The sequence below is a fragment of the Apus apus genome, chromosome 9 (genome assembly GCF_020740795.1).
Source record: "Apus apus isolate bApuApu2 chromosome 9, bApuApu2.pri.cur, whole genome shotgun sequence".
NCBI classification, from domain to species: Eukaryota; Metazoa; Chordata; class Aves; order Apodiformes; family Apodidae; genus Apus; species Apus apus.
The window spans coordinates 21620487-21644316 of record NC_067290.1 but is presented as its reverse complement, the minus strand read 5'-3'; the positions used below and the strand labels follow the sequence as shown (position 1 = coordinate 21644316).

At 43.9% G+C, this 23830-nt stretch overlaps 1 protein-coding gene across 9 annotated transcripts in view; it reads left to right on the top strand.

Annotated features, from left to right (window-relative positions):
* The window catches only part of TMCC1 (transmembrane and coiled-coil domain family 1), an 80592-nt gene that overhangs the window by 40212 nt on the left and 16550 nt on the right, over nucleotides 1-23830 (top strand). The window contains exon 1 of one of the 9 annotated variants that reach the window (XM_051627405.1): nucleotides 18733-18772. The exons of the other annotated variants lie outside the window; for them this stretch is intronic. Coding sequence (XP_051483365.1) covers nucleotides 18734-18772 — 39 coding nt within the window. The 5' untranslated portion in view covers nucleotide 18733. Of the gene's footprint in view, nucleotides 1-18732; nucleotides 18773-23830 lie in introns of those variants that run through there. 9 annotated transcript variants of the gene reach the window in all.

The following is a 23830-nucleotide window of genomic DNA, read 5'->3' as shown; positions in this document are numbered from 1 at the left end:
AACTCTTTGACCGTTGGAAGCAGTATGAAATAATAAGAACCTGAGCTAATTTAGTGTAATCTGAAAGTAACAAATATGTATATTTGGCATTTCTACTGAAATTCTCTGAGATTTTCTGCCCACCAAAAGGTGACAGGATTTTAAGTACAAGCAAAGAGAGCTGGTATAAGGACACTGCCATGCTTTATAAAGAGACTTGGTCCCTTAGCACATGCTGATTTCTCTGGGTATCTGGTTGATTTTGACTAAAGCTGGAATAGATTTATCCTGTCTTCAGGATGCCATGTGGGCAAACTTGCAGAAACTCGAGCTTATGTGTCTGCTGCTGCACGAGCATTTTGTTGTGTAAGTGCTCACCACAACTCTGTCCCTGCCCATAGCTCTTTCCACCTACCAGGATTCTTGTGTTCCACAATTATTTCCAAATGGTGCTGCTGCTCTGTGAAAACCTGGAGATTTGGACAAAATGCTCTTCAAGGCAGAAGGCAGCACAGAACGTATTCCACTGCATTCCATGTTCCTGGTATTCTTAAAACACTTGTACCCCCATTTGTGTCCTCTGCTGAATTTCCAGGGCTTTCATCCTCTGATACAGTGGTTTATGAGGTCACACCCTCCTGCTTTTCATAAGTATCTGTCCATGTTTTCAATTTTGTAGGAAACTGAAGTTCACATGGTTACAGCCCAAGCTGCAAATAGGTGAGTTCCGCTTTAATTGGAGACATTGCTCTGAGGTGTCTCAGGGTGTGTTATCTAACTAGAGCCAGCCCAGCCACAAGAGTGTTTGCCACGGGTGGAGCAGACTCCACCTTGTCCCACTCTCTCATGCCCCTGTGCTGTTGCACTGCCCTTGGGCTGGAGCCAGCAGTCCTGCAGCCCAGGACACAAATGTGCTGCTACATGTGGCACTTCTGGCTTGCAGGCTGCTGCTAAAAGGTCCTTGGTTTGCATGCTCAACCCAACTGACCTTAGAGAAATCTTTAAGTAAAGTGTTTCTTTAAGTTAGTTTGTGTTTACTATCAAAATGTTGATCTCTGATTAATATTCAGTGACTTGTATCATATGTACATAATAGGAGCTTGTTGCTTTGTGCTAGGAGTAGAGATAAAATACTACTTTTCATGCCAACAGTGAGCAAAAAAGCTAAAGACTCGGCAAAGAAAGAATTGTGCTGTGTTAGACTTGAAATAATTTGATCTAAAAAGGCCAGGCAAGGAGCTCTTGTTGGCTGCTGCAGTTCAGTCATGGGTAATGCAGCGTGACTGCATCTCCCATCTATCCATAGATAGATAAACAGCCCTGAAAACATGTCCTTTCTCTGGGCAGAGTTGAAGCTGCAGGAGTTGGGAGGACTCAGGCACTGCTGCAGCTTTGCAGCCTTGACCTTAGGGGTTCTCAAAACAAGCGCCTGTTGTGTGGTTGACTGGCAAACATAGAAAGGTTTTTGGATACAGGAATCATCAGCTATCATTAAGCTGTTTTTCACGCTGAGCATAATACAAATGTCTGCTTTAAAAATAAATCCTTCCTACGTAGGCTATGGTTATAGGTCTGATCTGGTTTGCAGGGATACTCCTTCCTTTAGACGTATTCTCAAAGCCATTGACATCTGTTGATCTTTTCTAGTTCTTCACTAAATTAATTTCTGCATATTCTTCCTGAGTTTTCTTAAGTAAAATACCATGAGAATGTTTCAATTCACTGTGTGGGAAAAATTTCTGTGGGGAACTATGCTTAAGTCAATTTCAGAATTTTCAGTCTGTATTGGTGGTTTGTTGTCCATGTGCATCAATGGAAACAGGAGAATTGCGAAGACTCAGTGTGTCCTTTTACATGAGCCTAGACCTAAGTGTTATCTAAGTTCAGAACTGTGCTATGTTTCATATTATCTTGCTTAATATTAATAAAATTCAGTGTGCACTGCACTTTACTGATATGTTCTCCGCTGTAAGTGTTTGAGAATTAGCCTATCCAAACCCAGCAAGAGTACAAATGGTGCCTTCCCAAAAGTGGTACATGTTACTAAGTGATTGTCTGTGTAGGAGGCTGTCTTTTGAGTATCTGAAACACTGAACCTAGATTATAGGCATATAGATTAGGAACTTGGTACTTCTGCTCAAAAATGTGGAAAATGGACCTTGCTGCAGGTGTCACTGGAGAGTCACTGGAAATTAGTCAGACATGTTTATCCCACTTGTTTAACTCTGAAATTGTATCCTTTCAGAATCTTCTTGTCTGGTAAAGTAAGTGTACCTTGGCTAAGGAAAAACCACGTGTTCAAATGGATCGAACTGTTGTAGATGTGCAGTATGAGTGTGAAAACCAGGGAACAGACATTTGCTGGCACTCCCCTGGCATTGCCTTTCTGCAGTAATCCTGCTGCTGCAGGTTCATGCTGCAAATAATTTTCTGTGGTATTTAGTTCTGTGGCTGAAGCATTCTGCAAGTCCCCTTCTGCTGGCACCCACTGTCTGGGTCCCCATCCTTTGCCAAGTTGCTGGTGTAGTTGGCCCCACGGTGTGATGGTTGTTCAGGTATCATCCCTGAATTCTTGTTGCAGTTCATCTGATAGACATGTTTTAGTACACCAGGACACTTCTCAAGGATCATCCTCCTCTTACCTGCTCGTGCCCAGGCCCTTCCTGATCAGGTTTCATTGACAGTGTTTTAGCATGTTTTTGTTGATGCAACCATCTTGAATATGACCTTTTTTTTTTTTTTTAAACTGTATATAATTAATGGTTTTAGCAAGGTAAAGGGAAATTTGACGTTATTTAACTTCAAAGTTGAGAGAGAAAAAGCACTTAAAGTATTAAGATTTGTTGGAGGCCATGTGGGCATACTGTGTATGCTGAAGACTTGGTAAGTTCGGGTGGTTCAATATTACTCGTTGGTGCAAGGACCCCACAGTGTGTCTGACTCCCCGGGGCTCTGCTGCCAGGACATCTCCAGAGCAGAGTCCCACACTGCCACAGCCCCTGGGGCTGGAGTGGCAGATCCCTGTGCTGCAGAGGTGTACAGGCAGCGTTTAGCTACTACTCTGGCTTTGGCCTACCTGACTACCTGAGTAGTCATTTACTGTCTCCCCAGAGGAGAGGTAGCAGCACAGGTGGATGTCTGTCCTTTACCACTGAAATGGTGCTGTACAGTTGAATAAAGCCTGGACAGGCTCCACAGGGAGCTGGTCAGTATTCTCTGCTGGTCTGATGTCTGCTCTCAGCAGAGGATCTTCGGTTTTGCCAGTCTGTTTCCTTCACAGTTAATCACCCTCAGTAGACATTAATTTTGTGAGGCTGGTATAACCCATTATTGATAAATTATGGTCTGGTGGCTGGATTCATTTGGCAGTAGGTCCGAAATTATGAATGCTGAAGGATTTTAAATGCATCCCAAAAGTTGGACAAACACAGAGTCACTGAAGTCAGAAGGGACTTCTGGAGACTGTTTTGTCCAACCCCAGTGCTGAAGGCCAGGGCAACTAAAGCAGATTGCCCAGGGCAATGTCCTGGGATTTGACTAACTCCAGGGATGGAGTCTGGGCAACCTACTGCAGTGTTTGATCATCCTTGCAGTAAAAAAATTGTTGGCTTCTGTTTTTTTTAATGTTTGAAGTGTCTCCTGTACATCCTTCATAACTTCACAGTGAACAGCTTCAGCACAGACTAATCTTTTCATATATTTACTCTCCTTCCAGGATGAAAAGTTTCTTTGAAATTTGCAGTTGATTCAATGCTATAATGCAGGAATCTCACCAGACTGAGACCTTGAGGAACAGAATTTTGATGATAACATGAGTTGTAATGAAGATGCTGAGCCCTTTGTGTCCACATGGACTGAAAATGGTTACTGAGATAGCAGGAGAGTAGGAGCAAATACTTCAAATGAAGAAGTACGTAAATGTATATAGCTCTTCCTTCTGGAAGCCTGCAATAAAAGTAGATAACCCTTAAGTGTAAAAGAAGGGAGTTTTCTGAAGTTCCTCTAAATAGATATGAAGTGCAAAGAAGGTTTGAAAACAAAAACTGGACTTGATTCTGTGAAATACAGTTTATGCAATGTGCAGGGTCAGTGTTACCACGAAGATCACATTTTATATGTAGCTTTTTAAAAATTGTACATAGGTTTTTTTTTAAAAAAAACTCAGTGTGCATCCACTACTGTCTGTCACTCTGTCTAGTCATGTTTCAGGTGACTGAGGATTGCCAGTCTAGAGTTTCTTCTGCTTCCTTCTGACTAAACCTGATTTATAGATTAAATGACCACTCTGTTCCAGGAGGTAATTACCTGTAAGATTAAATAGCTTGTGTGTAGAGAATGGTGCTGACATCTTGGCAGCCGTGGTAGCATCTCAGCTACAGGCTTGCTGCACAGTACTAGAAACCTTATTTCTATTAATGTCATTGCTGAAAAACTAGCAAACGATATTTATATCACATTTTATAGAAAGGGCAGTAAATTGCATTAGATGCTTTGTTGTGCCATGGAGAAGCAACACTTAATTATTCAAGTGGCTCAGTGGATATTTTGACTGAAATTCCATCCGCCAATGCACAAATTAGTTCTATTTTTAACAACATGAGACACTCTTCTGCAATTATTCAGCAGAGTTGCTTCTGCAAGGGTATTTTCATATGCTAGTTTTGATTGTCTTCTGGGTGAAGTTTGTGTGTGATCTTCTGTGTATACTCTTTGTTGTCTTACAACAAAGCTGAGCTGTCTTCAGCTATTCCATGACAGTTTTCATTAAAAATGTGTGGAAGAATTCCAGTCAGTAATCAGAAAACAAGTGGGTATTTTCAGAAAAGTTTTATTCTCTACTCTGAGGCCAGGTTTCTGAATGGGGAGAGTAATTGAGCAGTGGAAGGGCAGGACTCCAGCTCTGCTTGTCAGGGCATTGTTGCTCTGCTTGGATGTGCCCTAACCCTAACCCTGTGCACGGGATGGATGCTGAAGGCTGCACAGCTGCAAAATTGAGACAGTGCCGTTGGAATTTGCTTTGTAACTTCAACTGTCCTCTCTTAACTGCCAAATGTTAGTCTAGATAAGCTGGGCCAGTGAAGAATGCTCCATGGTAACTGTGTGGTTACCTGGTGTGATGTTACTGAAAGGCCCATGAGAGCTCCAGGAGTGTCTGTGGTCAGGGTGTTGTTAGGGAGCTGGGAACAGCATGGGCAGGGGAGATGCTGCCTGGAGGATGGCACCCATTGGCTGAGGGAGATGCTCCTCTGCCCTTTGGTTTCTAAACTAATGATTCCAAGTGACAGAAGCTGAAGAATTTCTCCATGAGCTAATTCCTGTAGTGACAAATTTTCCTTGAGCGCCAGTCCCAGGCGGGTGTGAGCCGTGGGCTTCAGGAGCCCCTGGGGCTGGTGGGCAGCGCAGGCGGGCTGGTGGGGCTGGCACGGCTGTCCCACTGTTTGGGAAGGTGACCTTACCTGTGTGGGCTCAGTGGGACCTCATTGCCCATCTCAGTAGTCATCAATACTAAATACTAGGCAGAGCCCATAGGGTAAATTGAGAGTAAGGGTGAATTAATGTGTGTTGGGATTGATGCATTTTTACAGTAAGACCTAGAAATGTAACAACTTGAGTTCCTTAACTGAGGGCAACTTCCCCTGAAACAGAATCATCATAGACTTGACAGACTACTACTAAGCAGTCTGACTAAGATAGTTATTACAAATCCAGAGAATACACCAATGTATGTTACCAGTCTTTGTGACCTGAAAAAGTATGAGGGAATTGTACAACGTGGTGTCTCTTAGACTTAACATCCACGTCTGCTTTCCTTGAGTGAATATGGTACAGACAGCCAATCTGATCAGCAATTAACAGAACATAATTCTTGTGAAAACATGCCTGGTGAATAAATTAGCATCTTTCTTTTCAAGGATAGATCTGTTATGAATAGATGGCGAGCACACTTGTCTGACTGCGGAGCAGTAAGCTATGAAGAAGCTTCTCTCACTTCTCCTTTCCCAGAGGAATAAATTTTCTCACCACCCAGTGGTTTCCCAAAGCACACAGAGCAGGCTCACTGTGCTCACCCAAGGCATGACACAGAATCCTCCTCTTGACATGTTTTCTGCTTTGGGCTCGTTCAGAGCTGCTGGGGATCCCCTCTGCCTGTGATGCCTTCTGGATTTGTGCTTGGTGGAGGAGAGCAGGGGCAAGGCTCCCTTCTGCTTCCTAGAAGAACCTCTCTGTCAGCAGGGACAGACCAGATGCATCACGTCTTTTCTCCCTGTTTTCAGTCCAGTGGCTCCTTCTGCTTTTCTCTGGGCACCCTAAAGCTGTGCAGGGGGCTCCAGCCATGGGGCCGGGGTTTTGTTGGTCTCACCTGAGACAATGCACAAGGCTTCTGCACCATCTTCAGCAGAGCAGATGTTGAGTTTGTCTGCAGTTAGCTCCTTGGCTTGTAGCAGGAGCCTGAGCAGTCTCCCCTGGTAGGATCCAGAGGGGGAGATCTTGAGGTTGCAGCTTGCCTGGAGCTCTAGAGGTGTCATTCACCCCAGCAGTCTTCCTGTTGGAAGGGAATGTGAGAGACTGATGGGGTTTTGTTGGTTTGATTTTAAAAACAAACTTCCAAGACCGATGCCAGCAGATGTACTTTGCTTTTTTTTTTTTTTTTTTATTCTCCACAAAACAAAACTCTCACTTCAGATGTGTTCCTGACAGGTTCAGCGATGGGGTATTTTTAACAGACTCAGTAACATTTCTGCAGTGCATTTGTGCCTCGCTTGCTCAGGGCTGCAGTTGCTTTCTCAAACATGCATTCGGGGCTCCTGCCAAGACACCCCGGCTGCTACTGCCCGATGTTACAAGGTCCTGCTTTGTCAGGGCAGGATCAGGGCTGGCGCGGGTCCCCGCTGGGCAGGCGCAGGGGCTGGAGCAGCTACCCGCATGGAGGGATCGCCGCCCGCTGCCCAAACCGTAGGTCCCAGGGCTTTCTCCTCTCGGATGTCAGCTCTGTCAGGGTGGTGAATGTGACTGGTTTGCCAGACACACACCCAGGGCACCAGCGAGTGCCCGGGCTCGGCATTTTTGTTTGCTGCTGCTGGAGTTTGCTTTTTAAAATCCGGTCTGTGAACTGGTGCCTGTTGTGATGCTGAAGGGATGAAATCAAGTAACTTCTGTCCATCCTCTCTGCCACGGGATTAGAGTTTGTTTCTCTCCTGTTGCTCTGTAGTAAGCAGTTATTGCGCCCTTCTTGGGCACGATATTAAAAGAAGGAAAATTGCTTGCACTGCTGAGGAGGTGTTTGCATTTTAAGTGTTTGATATGTTCTTGCTGTGGGGTGAAGGTTTTATGTTGGGAGGTTCCCCGTGAACCCAGAGAATCTGTGGTTTGAATGGTTTAGCGATTGCAAAGGTTTTCTAATACCAGAAGTCTGTGTCTTTTGGGCTTGTGGTTAGAGCTTCTCCAGTTATGTGATTTCTTCCAGGGAGTTTTGAGGTCACGCTGCCTCAGGGTAGCCCTCTGTAAAGTGCTCCGGAATTTGTCCTAAACGAGTTGTAGAGAATTTGTTGGAAGGTGCCAGGTACAGACTTAATGAACAGCAAGGAGTGTGGGCAGCAGAGGAAATGTGGCTGAGATCAACTTTTAATATTGTTTAGAGTTTCTTTAGCATTTTATGACAGTGTTTTAGCAGGACAGTGAGGCAGTTCTAGGAAACTTTTTGGAAGTCTGCCTGCATATCCTAGTTTAACTAGTAATATTTTGGTTGGCTTTAAGATTGGTGCTTCATTAAGGAAATGATGGTGAACTGCAGAGCAGTTCCCTTCCCTGGAACTAGGGGAAATGTCATCAATTCGGGGGTGGCTGGTGGGGTTGGCCCTGACTCTGCCTCCCCGTTGGGGCCGTGATGCTGTGCCCGGTGCTGGTGCTGCCAGGCCAGGCTGTGTTGGAGGCAGGTTATGCTGCGCTCAGGACCTGCTGGTGGGTGGGACGGGGTCCTGCAGGGGCCTGGGGGGTCTGCGGGGTTGGGGCTGGCCAGTTGGGCTGCGGGGCTCGGCATGTCCCGGGGGCTGGGGCGGCTGCCCCGCCGTCCCGCTCTGCGGGGACAGAATCGGAGAATGACACAGTGTGTTTGGCCGTGTCTGCGCGTTCCCAAGGACAGAGCTGCATTGTTGGGACAAAGAAAAGTGAAAATACTAAAAGCATTCAAGCTATTTATTTTTATTTGGGAAGCCTTTTTCTTTTGTGGAGCTCTGCTAAGCAGCCAGACCAGCATGTAGAGCCACTGACAGAATTTAAAGGTGAGCTGAGAGTAGAAAGAAAGTCTTGTATGTGTTTTGCTTTTTTCGCAGCTTATAAGGAAGGGGTTTTATATTTTTATGTGAGACATTATCAAAGCTAGGCTAAGACGCCTGGAGAACTAGTACAAAAGATAAGTGACAGCTGATCGATTTAAAAGGAGAAAATATTTTTAGTCAATCTGTTTTCAGATTCTTTTTTATGGTGCATATTAGATTTCAATGACTAATACTTTGGGGTTTAAAAATTCATCTTTCTTGTGTTGTCAGTTTAGCTGCAAGTATCTGAATCTTCAATTCCTCTCTAACAAAGCCAGGAAAGATCAGATTTTCTGCTATTCAGATTCCTACAGTTTAAGAAGTGTGGGTTAAAGGGAAGAGCTTTTGCAACAGAAAGGACCTGTTACGTATGTTTCTTTTTAAGCTGTCAATGGGAAAAATAGCACAGGGTTACATATTTAAAAAACTTTTTTTGTAGGTCATCTGCAAGGAAGAATTATGTTTGTTGTTGAAAACAGTTTTAAATGGTGGGAGTTTCTTTTTTTTTATAAAACAGAGTAGTGGGTGTTTGGGTTTTCTGGGTTGTTTTCTTTTTTTAAATGCTGCTTTGACATTCTACTTTCACCAAGGCCACCAAGAAGTATCAATCCAGGACAGTGACTTATTGTTCAGGATGATTTGCCATTGCTATTCAGGATGCTGCAGCTTCCTCGCATTAACAAAGCTATTAAATTAGTAGGGTATTATCAATTGGAAGCTTCATTATTATCTTTAAGACCCAGAAGATAGCTGTGAAAATAGCCATGGCAAACAGCGGTTCATTTTTTTACAGAACAAGGGTCATACTCTGAACAATTTAGTTGCTGTTCAGATTTCCCTGTGCTGTGAAACATCTTCAGATAGAATCATAACCCAAGTGAAGATAAAATATTTTTTTTAAAAAAACACAACAACAACAAACAAATCACAGCAGTGTTAAAACGATGAGAGGGCAGCAGGGGAAAGGGAAGTTCCAGAGACAGAAAAGCCCTCATAAGCACACCTTCACAGTGGGGGGTTCAAATCTGGGAGAAAAGAACTGAAGCCAACCCAAAGCTGAGTCTCTGGAGCAGGTGGCTGGAGTGTGGGGGAACAGGGGGGGTTGGTGGGTGGGGATGGGGCTCAGGGCGAGGCAGCAGCACTTGGGACATTCCTGGCAGCTTTGTGTCCTGGGGGCTGGTTGTGGGCTCTCATATTTGGAACTGGGTTTTAGCAAATGGGCAGAAGAAGTGCAGATGTTCAGAGGGAAAGCAGTGTGCAGATCCAGCTTTCAGAAGGAACAAAACTGAGCCGAGGATGAAGCCTCTTGATGAGGACGTGGCACAATAGGTTCAGGGGATATTTCCCATTATTTTTGATGGTAAGAGTGCAGGTAGAGGTGCTTTCAAGATAAGAGAGCTTCTGGAAGAAGAGCATTGTCTGAAAGGACAGATGTAGAAACAAGACATTTGTCAGGTATCCAAATGCTTAAGGCAGGGAATGCTAATTTGGGGAAGACTGGTGAAGAAGACAAACATAACCTGAAGATACCCAAACACAAATGCTGGTTTCTGTGATAGCCAACTGCCTCTATATAGTCTGTGGGAAAGGACAGAATTTCCTGTTTTCTGTCAGTGAGTTGGACACATCTTGCCAGCATTTGGACATTATACAGCTCTGTCCACATGCTGTGGTAAGGTAGGATGTGATTTCAAAAGCTTCTGGGTAGGATCACTGTGAGCAAAGATTATCAGAGCTTGTGACTTTTGAATTGATCAGTCAGTGAAGTTGCTCAAATTATTATTTTGTTCTTTAAAGAAAGGAGTAAATAGGGATTGTTGTGTGCCAGCCACTGACTTGGGCAGCCTCTTGTACATCAGGAACCCAGAGCACACAGAAACTGAATCCTTATTTTGTTCAGTACTTGCTCTGAAGCCTGCAAGAGCAACAACATTTTCTTTTGTCTGGAGTCATCCGCGTAATCAGTGGCCCTCTTCATAGTTGCATTCACGTCTTGGTTTGGTATTCTGGAATAAAGGACCCTTCTCTAGAATGTGTTTATATTGTATTTATGGCTTGTGGGGAATCTGCTTTCCTCCACACCCAGTCTGTTGTGACATTATTAGTTCTATCTATGTAACTTAATAATTTATTTCATAAATCATATTATGTGAATCTGATAGATGGGCTTGCTGAATTTTATGTGCTACAATCAGAGAGCTTAATTGGCTTTTCTGGTTTCAGGATTTTTGTAGAAGTTCTGCAAGTTCCAGGTAGAGCTTCAAATTTTCTGTTACACTGTGACTTTCATCTGCTTTCGTGGCAGAAAAGCATTCAGAAGCAACCAAACAGGAAGAAAAGCAAAGTATACTGCTTTCCAGAGGAGGTACAGCTGTAAAGGAGTGTGGGCATGAAGCTCCTTTAGAAATCAAGAAACATGTTCTGAGATTATCTTTCAGTTGTGAGCTGAGAGGAGAGCTATCAAATTCATTGTATCCAAGCCATTTCAATGAATTTAAGACCTCAGATATATTATGGAGTTAACAAATTAGCCTATGTCAGCTAAGCTGCAGTAACCCATCATGCCACGTGCTTATTGCACACTTTAAGGTCATTGCAAGGTAGGAATAAAATCTTGAATCTTGATCTACAGACTTTATGTTTAGGCAATGATTAAACAAAATGTTTTTTGGAGGACTGGGTGTATTCTGCATCAGTTAGACTTCTATTGGACACTGGAATGATGTTCATGCCAGCAGTATGGAGAAGCTGGACATCAAGCCTACTTGGAAATTTTCCTGTTCATCACTGTGGAGCTTTTAGGTTTCAGCCTTATTGGTAAACTTAATTATTTATGCAGACTGGGCATTTTGCCTTGATTGTGGTTTCTGTTGAACCAGAGTCATGTTGCACGGTATGCTAAAAGTCTTTATTTAGTATTTTACCATGTCAGGAAAGAGGAATATTTTTAAATGCAGATTTCTAACAGGATAATGAAGTAATTATTTAAAAAAAAAAAAAAAAAAAAAGGCTAAAACCACTTAAAGACCATCAACCATTTACTAATTACTTACATTACAATTGGAATGGGATTTCGAATGCTCAGATTTTACATTTGGTGCTATTTGAGGAAAATCAGAGCTGTGAAAGTAGACATGCCCAGTATGGATACACAAGAGGGATGGACAGTTGTTTTTTCATGAGGAAGAAAAAGGAAGCCAGTCAGCCATTTCTGCTGCAGACAAGCAAACTTCTGACTTGGTCCTGTACTGCCAACCTAGAATTTTCTTTTGCAGCAGGATCTCCTTTGCTTTAATGGGATTTAGTACAGATCTGCATATCCTTTGGACAGAAGCCCTTAAAGTTCCATTCCATATTGGGGAGGGGAGCTCAGTCAGTACTAACAGATTAGTGTAAAGTGAAGTTTTGGGTCATCATGTGAATAGCTGGAATAGACAATCTCAGCAAAAACTTTTTGAAGTCTCTTCATGCTGGGTTATAAATATTGAGAAGTCCTTTTCTAAATGGACATAATTTTAACCATGTATGCAAATCTGGTCTAGTAGCAATTTGGCAAGCAGCAGCCAGATTTCTCTCATTGTTACTGTGGGAAGGTTGATGTGATGCAGCAGTCATCAAGAGAATGCCCTTGGAAGGTGTCCTTGGCATTGATAGCCTCCCAAAGGAGGATCTAACCTGGTCCTTGGGGCCATCTGCTGGCTAAGAGCCCTGGTGAAGGCTTTTATTTTGGGAGTACCTGAGTTTGGAGCAGTATCAGCAGAGCCTGCCACTGTCTCTTCCTCGAGGTTTGATGTTGGTGCTGAGTGCTAAACTGGTTGTGAAGTGACCATCAGCACAGGCAGGCTGCACACCAGGGCTGCAGTGTGCTGCTTGCAGGGGCTGACCTTCCTCATGATGAAGGGCTAGCAGAAATATTCTGCATACTTGTGCAAAGGTGTGTGGGGAAAAAAAGGCCTGCTTTTAGTGTGGTGATTAAAGCTGGGACAAGAAACTGCTAAGAGTAACAAGGAAAGAAGTCCTGTACTGAGCATCTTTTGAGTAAAACCTGAAGAGCACAAATATAGTCAAAACTAGTTTTATCCCAGTGTGTATGTACAGAGGGGCGGAAACTCCAGTTCTGTGCAGTGACTTTGAAGTTTAAGAGCTTAAATTAGAAGGTAAACATTAAATAATGCATTAGCTTAAAGTGCTTCTGGACCGAATGGTACCTTATAACATTAGGTTACTGCAGCTTTTATAATCACACACGGTTTGTAACTTACATATGCCAGCAAGAATATTTAGGTGGCTTTAGCCCTTGTCCCTGGCAGTGAGCAAGAAAGCGATAGTAGTAGCTTTAAGAAAAGTTCAGGAGAAAGGTTTCCTTTCCTGAGAGAGAATGTTTGTGTGTCCAGGAGTTCTGCGCAGCACAACAAATGGGGTCCCTTGCTCTTTCCTGTTTTTCTTGCCTCTTCTGTATTTTATCAAGCTGGTATTTTCAGTGTAGGTGAGATCCCCTTACCCCAAGTGCAAGGAAGGATATGCTCAGAAAACCAGGACCTGCAAATGTGCAGTGGTGTGACCAGGTTGGTGGCAACCACCACAGGGGCTGTGGCAGGAGAACTTGGAGGTTATCGTTGTGTCATGCAGCGCTTCCCAAACTGAGGTGAAAGGTTTTACAGAGATGAGTCATCGCCTGCTGCAGCTCTCTGCATCCAGGACCATGCTTCTTAGAAAAAACCTCAAAACTGAAACTGTTCCTCTGGAAAGAGAGCTCATGAAAAGGGAAGGAGGATGACGTTTTTTGGTGACGGATTCAAGTCCCGTATCAAGAATAGAGTTTGCAGTGTTAGTAAGAGGTGCAAGATGGTTCCTGAAGAGCTGTATTTCTAGGCAATCCATGGTTTGGTCAAAGGGTTAGACTGCTTGAGCATCTTGCTGCCTGCTGTCTGTCTAAACAGAGTCCTTTGGAGTTGAAGTGATCTTTAAGTACACTGAAAAACAGGTGTTTTGTACTCCTTGTGTAAAAATACGGTCATTTTGGATTTATTTAGGAGAGATTTCCTAGTTTAGTTAGAAGAAAGCTGAGCCTGTTACGTTTCAAGCAGCTCAGGAGAATTATGAATTCTTTGGACTTTAGAAAGAATGTTTTCTTTCTGAAGTCCTGAAAATGAGTTGACTGATGCTGAGTGCACAGTCCTAGCTGAACTCTGGCAATACTCACTAATGTGAGGAGCTTTGGTTCTGGTCCATGGGCTCCATGCTCAGTTGCTTACACATACCTCTTCAGTTGAACTGGCAGAAATACTAGACATACTAGACAATATAGATTATTAATTTGAAAACCATGACAATTTTTGCAATAATTTTACTATTTTACAATTGCAAGTAGATAAAATTAATGTATACACTGTACAGTTCACATGTATTCTGATAAGTACTTGTATCATGTTTAGTTTGGACATGAAAAAGTGAAAAGGCTGAGTCTGATTTGGTTTATTGCCTCCCTCCCATTTTTAATTTTTTTTTTTAGCCTGTTGTGTTGGTCAGGGGATGTCTCTACATGTCTGATACTTGTAATTTGATGTACTGATACCAAGTGTTTGCACTTCACTGCTCTGTAATTAAGTTCCTACCACTCACTTGGCTTTCTGGCTCTCCTCCCTCTTACCTGTCATCCTTCCCTTGGAGAACCTGATTCAAAAGGTTCAAAGCAGATCTTGATTTCATGAGCTTTGCAGTTTTCCTGTACCCAGAGAGCGTGAAAGGGGTTGATATTCCAGCTTACTGTCCTTTTATTAAAGTGCTCTCTGCAAGTACTAGGTTGGCCTCTTAGTAATCCTTCTTGAATCACTAAGAAGCAGAACCTGAACCAGTATAAAGCCTGAGTCTGAACGGGTGTTCCAAGCCCAGGAACTTGATTAATAACTAGTTTCAGTACTGTATTAAAAAAAAAATTGAAAAAATTATTTTACTTTGCCACAGATTAGTATTACTGAAGCTTCCAGTTTGTACTTGCTGAATTCAGAGCTCAGCCACTGTTTCTCCAAATGTTCCTCTCTGATTTTATGTAGCTTTGTATAAAATAGAGTAGTGCAGGTTCTGCTGCAGAAGGCAGTGGCAGGATGAGCTGTGATGTGGGAATGGTTTTAGCTGTAGCATCAGGGTTAGAGCACCTGCTGCAGCTTTTCCTGGTTCTACCTGGTGTCCCAGTATCTCTGCATGCAGTAGTCTCAAAAGTAATGGAGTTTAGAAATCCAAATGATGAAGCTTTGGAAACAGCCATGTTCCAAGTTTGACAGGACGATGTTGTATCTTGTATATTGCATTAACTGCCCAACCGTGGATCTGAGTGTTCTCCTAAACATGCCCCCAGTGCTGTGGCCTGGGGTGGCTGGAGAGCTGCCGAGGGCACTGAGGAGCACGGGCGGTGCCGGCAGGTCCCGGGGCAGGGGCAGCTGCCCTGGTCCCAGCAGAGCCCCGAAGAGCCCAGCCCTGAGGCCTCTGCTCCTGGCACCGGCTGAGGGCTTGGGGCCAAATCAAGGATGTCCTGCCATGCTACCAGCCCAGGTTTCTTCTGGTAATTATAGTCTGCCATTTTAGACTCCTCTGCCATTTCAGTTTCAGGGTTTTGCTGCCCTGTAACTGTCACTTTTCTGTGTCGTTTTCCTGGTTCCACAGATGCCAAGTGCAGTGCTGGTTGTTGCTGTGAGGAGCCAGTGGACACCAGTGCACCTATGGTGGAGGGACAGGGCTGTACCTCGCCTGTCCCACAGTGTGGCCACCAAGTTAGGGGACAGCTCAGCAAAAGAACAATCCCACACTGTTCCTGAATTTCCCTCCAGTTTCTCAATCTCTGACTTCATATTTTGTATTACTTACTATTTGGCAGCATTCATATTTCCCCAAATATATGGATCTAGCCCCTGCTGTATTTTTTCCTTAAACTTACTGGTTTTAAAAGTCTTGGAAAGATTTCTCATCTTGTTGCAGGGGTCATGTGAGCATCTAATCTCCATAAGTTTTTAAGCTGCATCAAAGCTCATAAAGCTCATTTGCTTTTTTTTTTTTTTCCCCTCATTGCTCCTCTCTCCAGTTTTCCTAAGTACCTTCAGGAAAGTACTGCTCTAGAGGGCAAAGGAGCTGCTGGTGCGGTGGGGTCCAGTGGCAGAGGCTGAGGGAAGGTGCAGGGACAGGGCCTGGCAGCCCTCGTCCTCTCCCTGCCCTCTTACTGCTCCTTCTGTTTATGAGGCTTTTTCCATTCTTGGCTGGGACCTCTGGGCACGCCTGTGTCCCCCACGTTTCTGAGGTTTTATCCCACCTTCTGGCTTCTGCTGTGGCCTTGGAGCCGAGGGGAAAGGCTGCAGCCATTGCAGAGCTCTGTCAGTTTGGTTAGCAGGGAAGAGTCACTGTCGTGCTCTTTTTATCATGTTTCTGTTTCTTTGTGGGTGTAGAAGTCTACTTTTAACAGCACGGAACATCAGCGCACTGTTGCTGAGGTTTGAGAGTGTGACAAAACTTACTGAAGAAAACATGCATTCCTCTGGGATGAGAAGGGAAACCAATTTCTCTTAATGGAGGGGATAATCAGCCTGGTAGGTTGGTTTTGGTTATATTGCTCTGTAAAGTTTGTGAGGGCTGTATGTTTATATTAAGTAGAATAATGAGCATATTTTCATGAACTTCCTTGTTGTGTTATGTGGTGAAGTGATCTATCTGAATAGCAGTAGAATTCCTGTGAATCAATATAGGTTGTCCCCAACATAAACTGCTCCTAAATAAGGGTAATGACATTCTGTACAGGAAATTTCACCTGCCTTTCCTTTCACCTCTGTCAGAGGGGATCTGCTATCATTTATAGATAAAAAGTCTTAGAAATCTGGAGGTTTCTTATTATAGATACTGGTTTTCAAGAGTAAAATCTGCCATGAGAATGTAAAACAGTTCCCTGAAAAAATTGTGACCTTTTTATTTTTTTAATTTCTTGTCTCTCTGTTAGATTGAGATACGAAATGTAGCGTGTGCCTTGAACTTGCACAAGTATAGAAATTGTTTTACTTTCTGTACTTAGCCTGGACAGCTTTTTTTAGCAGTGATTTCTCAGCAGACTCTTGCAACAGAGTGGATGCCTTTTGGCCTGGTTCTTGCCTCTAGTTGGTCTGGAGCTCAGCCCATCAAGTCAGAAGTGACCTGGCAGCTGTGCAATGCTGTGCCGTGCATCAGTGTAAAACTCTTCTGCATGCCCTAGATGACTGCCTGAGTGCAGAGGTTTTGCAGATGTGGGGTGGGATCCTCATCTGGTATAGGTCAGTGACTAATACCAACATTTCCTTTTAAAAACCTTAACAACAGCTTTGCTAGATGGAATTCTATGTGCCATTTGTTAGAGTAGTGCTCTCATGATCAGAGAATCTTAATAGCTAATGTTCTCATAAGGTAATTAATCTTTAGAGACCCTCTTACCATTTAACTCTGAGAATACCCACAGAGAAATGGTAACGTAAGTGTCACATGAATTACATTTCCTTTAACTTCTGGCATTTACAGTCGTTTGCATGGCACTACGTTGCAGTTTTGAATAGATGGCAATATGCTAAGGTATGTTGGTTTTGTTCTGTGCTGTGCAGGTTTGTGCCTCAGGTGTGGCAGATCTGTCCCTGGGGCGCAGACGAGCAGGGCACGGAAGGGCTTTGAGGCGGATCACGGAGCAGCAGAGGGTTAGAGAGCAGGGTGAGAAGAAGGTGGCTCCATCCAGCAGCGTGGGTGCTGCTGGTGCCTGCTGGTGCTGGGCTCCAGAGCCCGGGTCTGTACCAGAGGCTGGTGCTCACAGTTTGCTGAGCACCCACCGCCCCCTTGCAGGATTGCACCAGTTGTTTTGGTTGCCACCTTCCTTTTTCCTTTCCCTTCATCCTTCACCCTTTGTGTCCTGTTCTCTAACATCACAAAATGCTATTGTGGGTTTATCTTTTAATGTCTCCACACCAACATGCCTTGTCTTCTGCATGAATCAGACTTTATTGTTCTTTTTCTGGGTAACATTTGCATTCTCAATTCCTGTGCTAGATGCCCATGCAGTATACTTGCTCTTTCATCATAATGGTTTTCCAGAAATGCCATCTGATATATCAGTATAATTTAAGACAATGGGTTTTTTGCTGTTTTTCTTCTAACCCTGGTTCCTACAGAATCCATTTTAATTCCTCTTTTTTTCCTCCTTCCTAATGAAATCTGAATTTTGCTCTTAGTAACATTTTCTTCCACATTGCCCATGTTTTGAGTCATTCAGAGTTTTTTCCTCTTACGTTGCTGAAATGTGTATTTTATGAGTTAACATTTCAGTGCAAAATTTCCTTACAGTAGCTGTGCAATACTGTAAGTTAAAAGGTTGATTTTAAAAAACTCCAAACCTCCCAAGCCTAACCAGTGTGATGTCTATCACAGCCTCTTAAGAGTCATCTGGCTTGAAAGGATAGAGGAAAAGAAGGTATCAAAGTTGCCTCCTTGTATCCGTGCAGCCAGCACGCTGCAAATATGTTGCATGGGTAAGGCAGTAGGAAACTTCTGCAAGACCATTTTAATTCTATTGGTTTGGGCAGTTCCTGGTATTTTAGCCTTGGGAGCACCTTGCATACTCTGAGGTAAAGGTTCTGAAGATCTCAAACTTAGATTATATGTGTCTTGGCTTCGTGAGACAGGAGAAGAGCAAGGGAAGAAGCAGCCATGAAGTGAGGGTGGATTTTTAAAAATGGGTCTGAAGGAACAGGGCTTGATGGCATAAGGTGCTGTGTGTTAGAGCTGTCACAAACAGCTGAGGAGCCTTTGCTTTGCTTCTTCTAAATATGACAGTGGAACACCTTTTCTGTGACAAGGAGATTAAGAGTGGTGGTAAAGAGGTGGTGAGGTTTCTTGTTACAGCAGTGACAGCTGTGGTTAAAATGCTGTTGCTGGCTCTTTTTTCTCTTGAGTCCTTCTCTGACAATTACTTTATAATTGGCATTTCAGCCTTCCAGGAGATCACATTAATCTTCTGAAAATTTATTTAGTGATTATTAAATGGCAGTGTTTTGGTGGTGCTGTAAATAGAGCTTGTAGTTGATCGGTGGGTTTATGTCCTGCTGTGCACCTTGCAATCTCCATTTTAGTAATCCTGCTTGAGTCTTGCCACCGAGTTGGTTGTTCTGGACGTGCTGGGGAGCGTCCGTCGCCTGCGCTGGATCCATCTGCTCCCGGTTTCTCCGCCTTGCCCTGTGCAGGTTTTTTGGCTCAGAGGCGCAGTTTTAAAAATAGCGCCATGCGTTCAGCCCTGACTGGAAACGCTGCAGCTTGGCATCCCGCGGTCCTGGCCCGGTCCTGGCCCGGGAGCAGCTCCTGCGGGCCGGAGGAGGGTGCCGGGCAGGAGCGATGCGCGGCGGGGCCGGGCCCGGCGCAGCCCCGCGGGGCGATGGGGCCGCGGGGCCGGGATGTTCGTCTGGAGCTGCTGCTGCTGCCAGCCCGGCAAGGTGAGGGCTTCCCATCGCCATGGCAGCCCTGCTGCTCGGCTTGGGCTCTTCTCTTTAAATCTCCGGTGGAACTTGACCTCGTTTGGTGGCATCAGCCTTGGAAATGCTGCGTTTTGCTCCAGGCGCTGATGCTGCATTTCTGTGGTTGTTTTTTAAATAGCTTTTCTTTGCTTCCGAAGCTGAGAAGTATGAAAAAGGCTTCTGTCTGAGTGAGTGTTGTAATCTATCAGCAAGATTAAACGTCGTGTTGCTTTTTGGGGTTGTGTTGTTTTGGGATTTGGCTTGCATGATACAATGAATGATGAAACAAGGGGCTAGTAAATGCAGCCTGATGTCTCAGATTTTTATTAGTAGCTTTCTAAATGTGACCTCTGTTTTGCTGTTTTAGCTGTGCAAAATGTTTTTTCAGGAAGCAGTAAACAAACTGCAGAATCATATTTTTCCTCCAGGTGAAAAAAGAGTAAGACTGTACAGCTCCCTGTGGAGCTGGTGACCTTCAGAAATGAATAAGTACTTTTCTTTGATTCTGCTCTGCTGTGTAGCTGGGCATTGCCCTTTCCTGGCCTGGGTTAACTGTAGGCTGTGCTTCTCCCCCCACATTTATTAGATATTGAAGAGACACAGTGAGGGCTTTGACACTGATCTCTAATGCAGAATGGAAGATACTTCTCTTCACATTGTTACAGTTAGCTCTCCAGTGCTTTGAGGCTCCAGTGTTTGGAAAAATCAAATAAATATGGGATCCAGACTTTTTTTTTTTTTTTTTTTTTTTTTTTTTTTTTTTTTTTTTTTTCTGTTTGCCTTTGCTGTGGATGAATGTTTGCCCAGGGTTTGTTATCATTTGCAGATGATATGGTTGAGAAATGGCATTGTGTTGCTGTTGTGTTTGAAGCATATATGTTTAATCACAATTATTTAACAGGCTCATTACTTTGCGAAGTTTTGGATCTCCCAGACTGGGACATGTACCTTCCTGACGGCATTCATCCGGCTCTATAGCAGAAGTGACACACAGGTGGCTGTTGGGAGCAGCTCTGCTCAAGATGCAGAGCTGAGGTGGTGCAGACCACCGAGGTGGAGGGCAGCAGGAAAGGAGGGGTTTGTTGATATCCCACACCCCAGGCTGAGCATACTTTGTATCTTGGCATGTGTAACATCAGGCGAACGCGTCCCTGCTTGAGAACTGGAGAAGAGGCAGTGAGAGCAGGATACCCTGCTCTGTGCTCTATACATCAGGCATCTGCTCTGCTGCCAGGGGAGCCTGAGCTTTTCACCTTGGCTCGTGATATGCTGCTGCAGCAAGATTTGTCTCTAGATGGAGTTCTAGGGGAGGCTTCTCGCTTTTTGCAGGAAACTGAAAGCAGCATAATGATTTCAGTATTGATTTAATTCCATGTTTGTTATGGGTTTCTAGACACGTGCCCTGCTGGGTCTTCGTCATCCCTTGAATGCACTTGATTGCTCTGCATCCCTTGAGTGCTCTGATGTCTCATTGCTGAGTGTTTTCTCCATCCAGGTTCTGAAGGCACACATGTCCAGCCCCAGGGAGGGGGTGTGGTTTTGTGCTGTAGGGGCTGCCCTTGCCTACGTTGCTTCTCCTTGTCCTTGGGCAGCTAAGTTGGCCCCTTGGAGCAATCTTACGGATTTAATAGGTGCTAATGTAGGAGCACCCTTCAACACTTGGAGCTAAACAACGGGCCATGCTTGAACAGGAGAGGAATCTCTGAAGCCAGGTCTATTGCCTAGCTTTATGGCAAGTGTGATTACCTGATGAACTGTGTGTATTTTATATTAGAAAGGCTTTAAATAAGGAAAAAATATCTCAGGAAATGCTATCCGGGAGTGACAAAAGAAATATGTTCACAGGAAACATGAATCCTGCTTCTTTGAAATATCCTTTCACATAAACTGTTGATTGGATCAACTCTGAAATACTGGTTCAAGAGTTAGTTTTGGTTATGGTCACACTCTGTTATACCTGCAGAAAATACTACCATTAAAAATAAATAAAAAGAACTTAAGTAAGTGTAGAAGTGCAGTAGTTCTGCTGTGTATGGGAGCCCTTTAGACTAAATACTTGGAGATGACTTGCTTGTTTCATTTCAACAGAAAAAATCTGAAAAAGGGTGGAAATCCTCACTGTCACACATGGGTATTCTCTGCAGTGATTGCACAGAGATGTTTATTCTCCCAGACTCCAGACCAAGTTTACTCCATTGGTTTGCATGTCAAATTTAACTTACAATCTGAAAATTAAACTGAGTTGTTTACAAACAAGTATGTAGGATGCAGTTATAATCTGTATTTGTCAGATAGCAGCTTGAAGCCTAAAAAAATCCCCAAGCTACTCTCTAGGAAGTGTTAACAATAATTTTGTCTCTAAGGCAATGACATATGATTCAGACATACTGCGGAAACCAGAATTACTTTTTTTTTTTTTATTTAAATACACAATACACAGAAAGTCCCTGTCATTTTACATAGCCACTTTCTGATAAAACTTGTATTAACTTGTTTCGAAATCCACCCTCTCCTCCCAGTTCCTATACTTAATTTTTGTTCAGCCTTGCCTCATTTCCTATCCTTATTATTGTAACTTTTGGCCTGACTGGCAGTCCCCCGTTGATTAAAAGTCTGCAGCTGCTAAAATAAACATCCATTAATGTTGTTTTGGCTGTATCTTTTGCTATGTCATCCTTTTTTGTCTCAAAAATCTAGTTACTGCAAGCCCTTGTGTATAATTCAGTTCTCTCCTATTTTTCCATTCAGATTGTTTTATCCATTCCCTTGGACTTGCCTTAATGCCCCGTTTATTCAACCAGCACTGCTTATTTTCTTGACTAGTCTGTAGCTTTGGAAGAACATTATTGCATTGCACCACCAAGCCTTACTCTGTTTTCATGGAAAAGTATCTTTTCTCAAGATTTCACAAGTGGGAGGTCAAGAAGGTAAGGCAGGGAGCTGCTCACCTTGGACCCCCACCAGAGAAGGGGGCGCTGGGTCATGCAAGACCCTCGGGCACCTTGTGAGACGTTGCTCTGCTGTGGTTACCCTGTTGGTCCCGTGTTGGGTGTCTGCCTCCTCTTCCCCTTCCTGTATGGTGAGGATGTGCAGGAATGCTGGGAGCCAGGCACCAGGCTCTGCCTTGGCAGGTGTACCCTGAGCACCCACGTGTTGGAGTAATCATCTCTTGGGATTGTGTAACTACTGTGAGTAAGGTTTAAAGCCATTTCCTCTTGGTGTTGCCAGGGTTGGTTCCTTGCTCTAGATGTTATCATAGGCTGGCAAAGGGATTGTCTTGGAATTCTTTATTTCTTTTTTTTCAAGGTAATTTTTAATTTTTGTTTTCTCAGTGTTTTGTGCGGGTTTTTTCCATAACCGGGATGAGCTGCCCACCATTTTGAAGGTTAAGTGCCCACAGACAAAAACTGTTTATTTCCTTTAGAAACCCCAATTATAATCTAACCAATGAGCTGCACTATGAAAAATACACAGCAAGACTTCCTTGAGCTGTCCATCTGTTTGTATGCTTTCCTTAGCCAGCTTTGGTTTTGATTTGGATTTAGGAGTGTAACAGGGGTAGCTCCAAACAGTGGCTGGCAATGGTGACCAGCTATTTCTATGGATAAGTAGATGGAAGAAGCCTGTTAAAATGGGAAGCTGCTCTAGTTTCTGAAGATTAAATTGGCCAATAAAATTTTGCAGGATAACTGCACGGTGTGTCATGATGCATCACACTGGACCTGTTATTTTATTTCCTTTTGTATTTTTCTTGGCAGTAAAGCCAGGGCAGGTGTAACATAGTGCAGGAACACGTATGTGAGCTGGGCACCTGCTGAGGGAAGGTGGATTCTTAGATGAATCCACAGCTGAGTGGGCAGTTGTGTTTCTGTGGATGGTTCCATGCAGCAGCATTTGGATCTCCTGTCTGCGTTTAATCAAGAAATGAGTGGACAGAAATCTTTTCCTTTACATATGCTATTACACTGGATTTACAATGATACAAACCTGCAATTTGAAATAAATAGTGAACCAAAGAGTTGTTAGTATTAAATACGTGGCAGTGCTGCAGCACACAGACAAAAAGCATTACAGGTCCAAATTTTTATTACAGAGTATCTACAAATGTAATATGTGGGTGTGAAATCTCTGTTTTTGGAGATAATCCAAAGCTGCCTGGATATGGTCCTGGACAGGTGGCCCTTGGTGGGCCCTGCTTGAGCAGGGGCTTGGAGCAGATGACCTCCAGAGGTCCCTTCCAGCCTCAAGCATCCTTTAAAAAGCAAAGCATTAGAAAAAGCTACCTCAGCCACAGGTCGTAAACTGGGGCCCACAGACGTGGCTGGACACCAAGGATGTTCTCTTTTTCTCCGCTATAGTTTTTATTCCCCATAAGATGTTAAGTACAGATCTTACTAATGAACTGTCCTGTGTCTGTCATGGGAGCCCACTGAGGCAGGAGACCCTCAGCCCATCCACCCTGGAGGGCTGGGCCTCACCGGGCCCATGCCTGGCCCTGGCCAGCGAACGCTAATGAGGCTGCTAATGAGAGGTGTTTCCGACCAGGAAGTCTGAAACTTAGGACTTTCTATGAGTCTCCCAGATTGTTCTGCTTGTGTCACTGTACTGCCTTCAGCCCAGTGAGGAAAAGGGAGCAAAACAACTTCTGGATGTTTGAGTGGTTAGTTTCTCTGCCGTTCAGGGTGCTCTGTCACCAGGAAATGTGATTAATCCAACATCTTGGCCTCCATTCTCTCCCTCCCAGGGATGCTCTCCACATGTGTCATCTCAGCTGTCCTGTCTCACCTGGCCCTGTATATTTTTATTCCAAGTAACATGAAGCTTTTCAGTCAGTTCTTTAAAGCTCCAAGTAGGAGAGGAGGAAGCAGGAACTGAGCTCCTGTCACAGTAGCCTTGCTCTGAATTCTGCTATTGGCTTAAGCCAGCTGCCCTCTTGTTAAAAAAACCAGTCATTGTTCTTGGTGAGTGACTTGGTGGTATGTGCATTCACTGAAGCAGTTTCAAAAGGAGAAACACCTTTAAAGGAGCTGTGTTTAA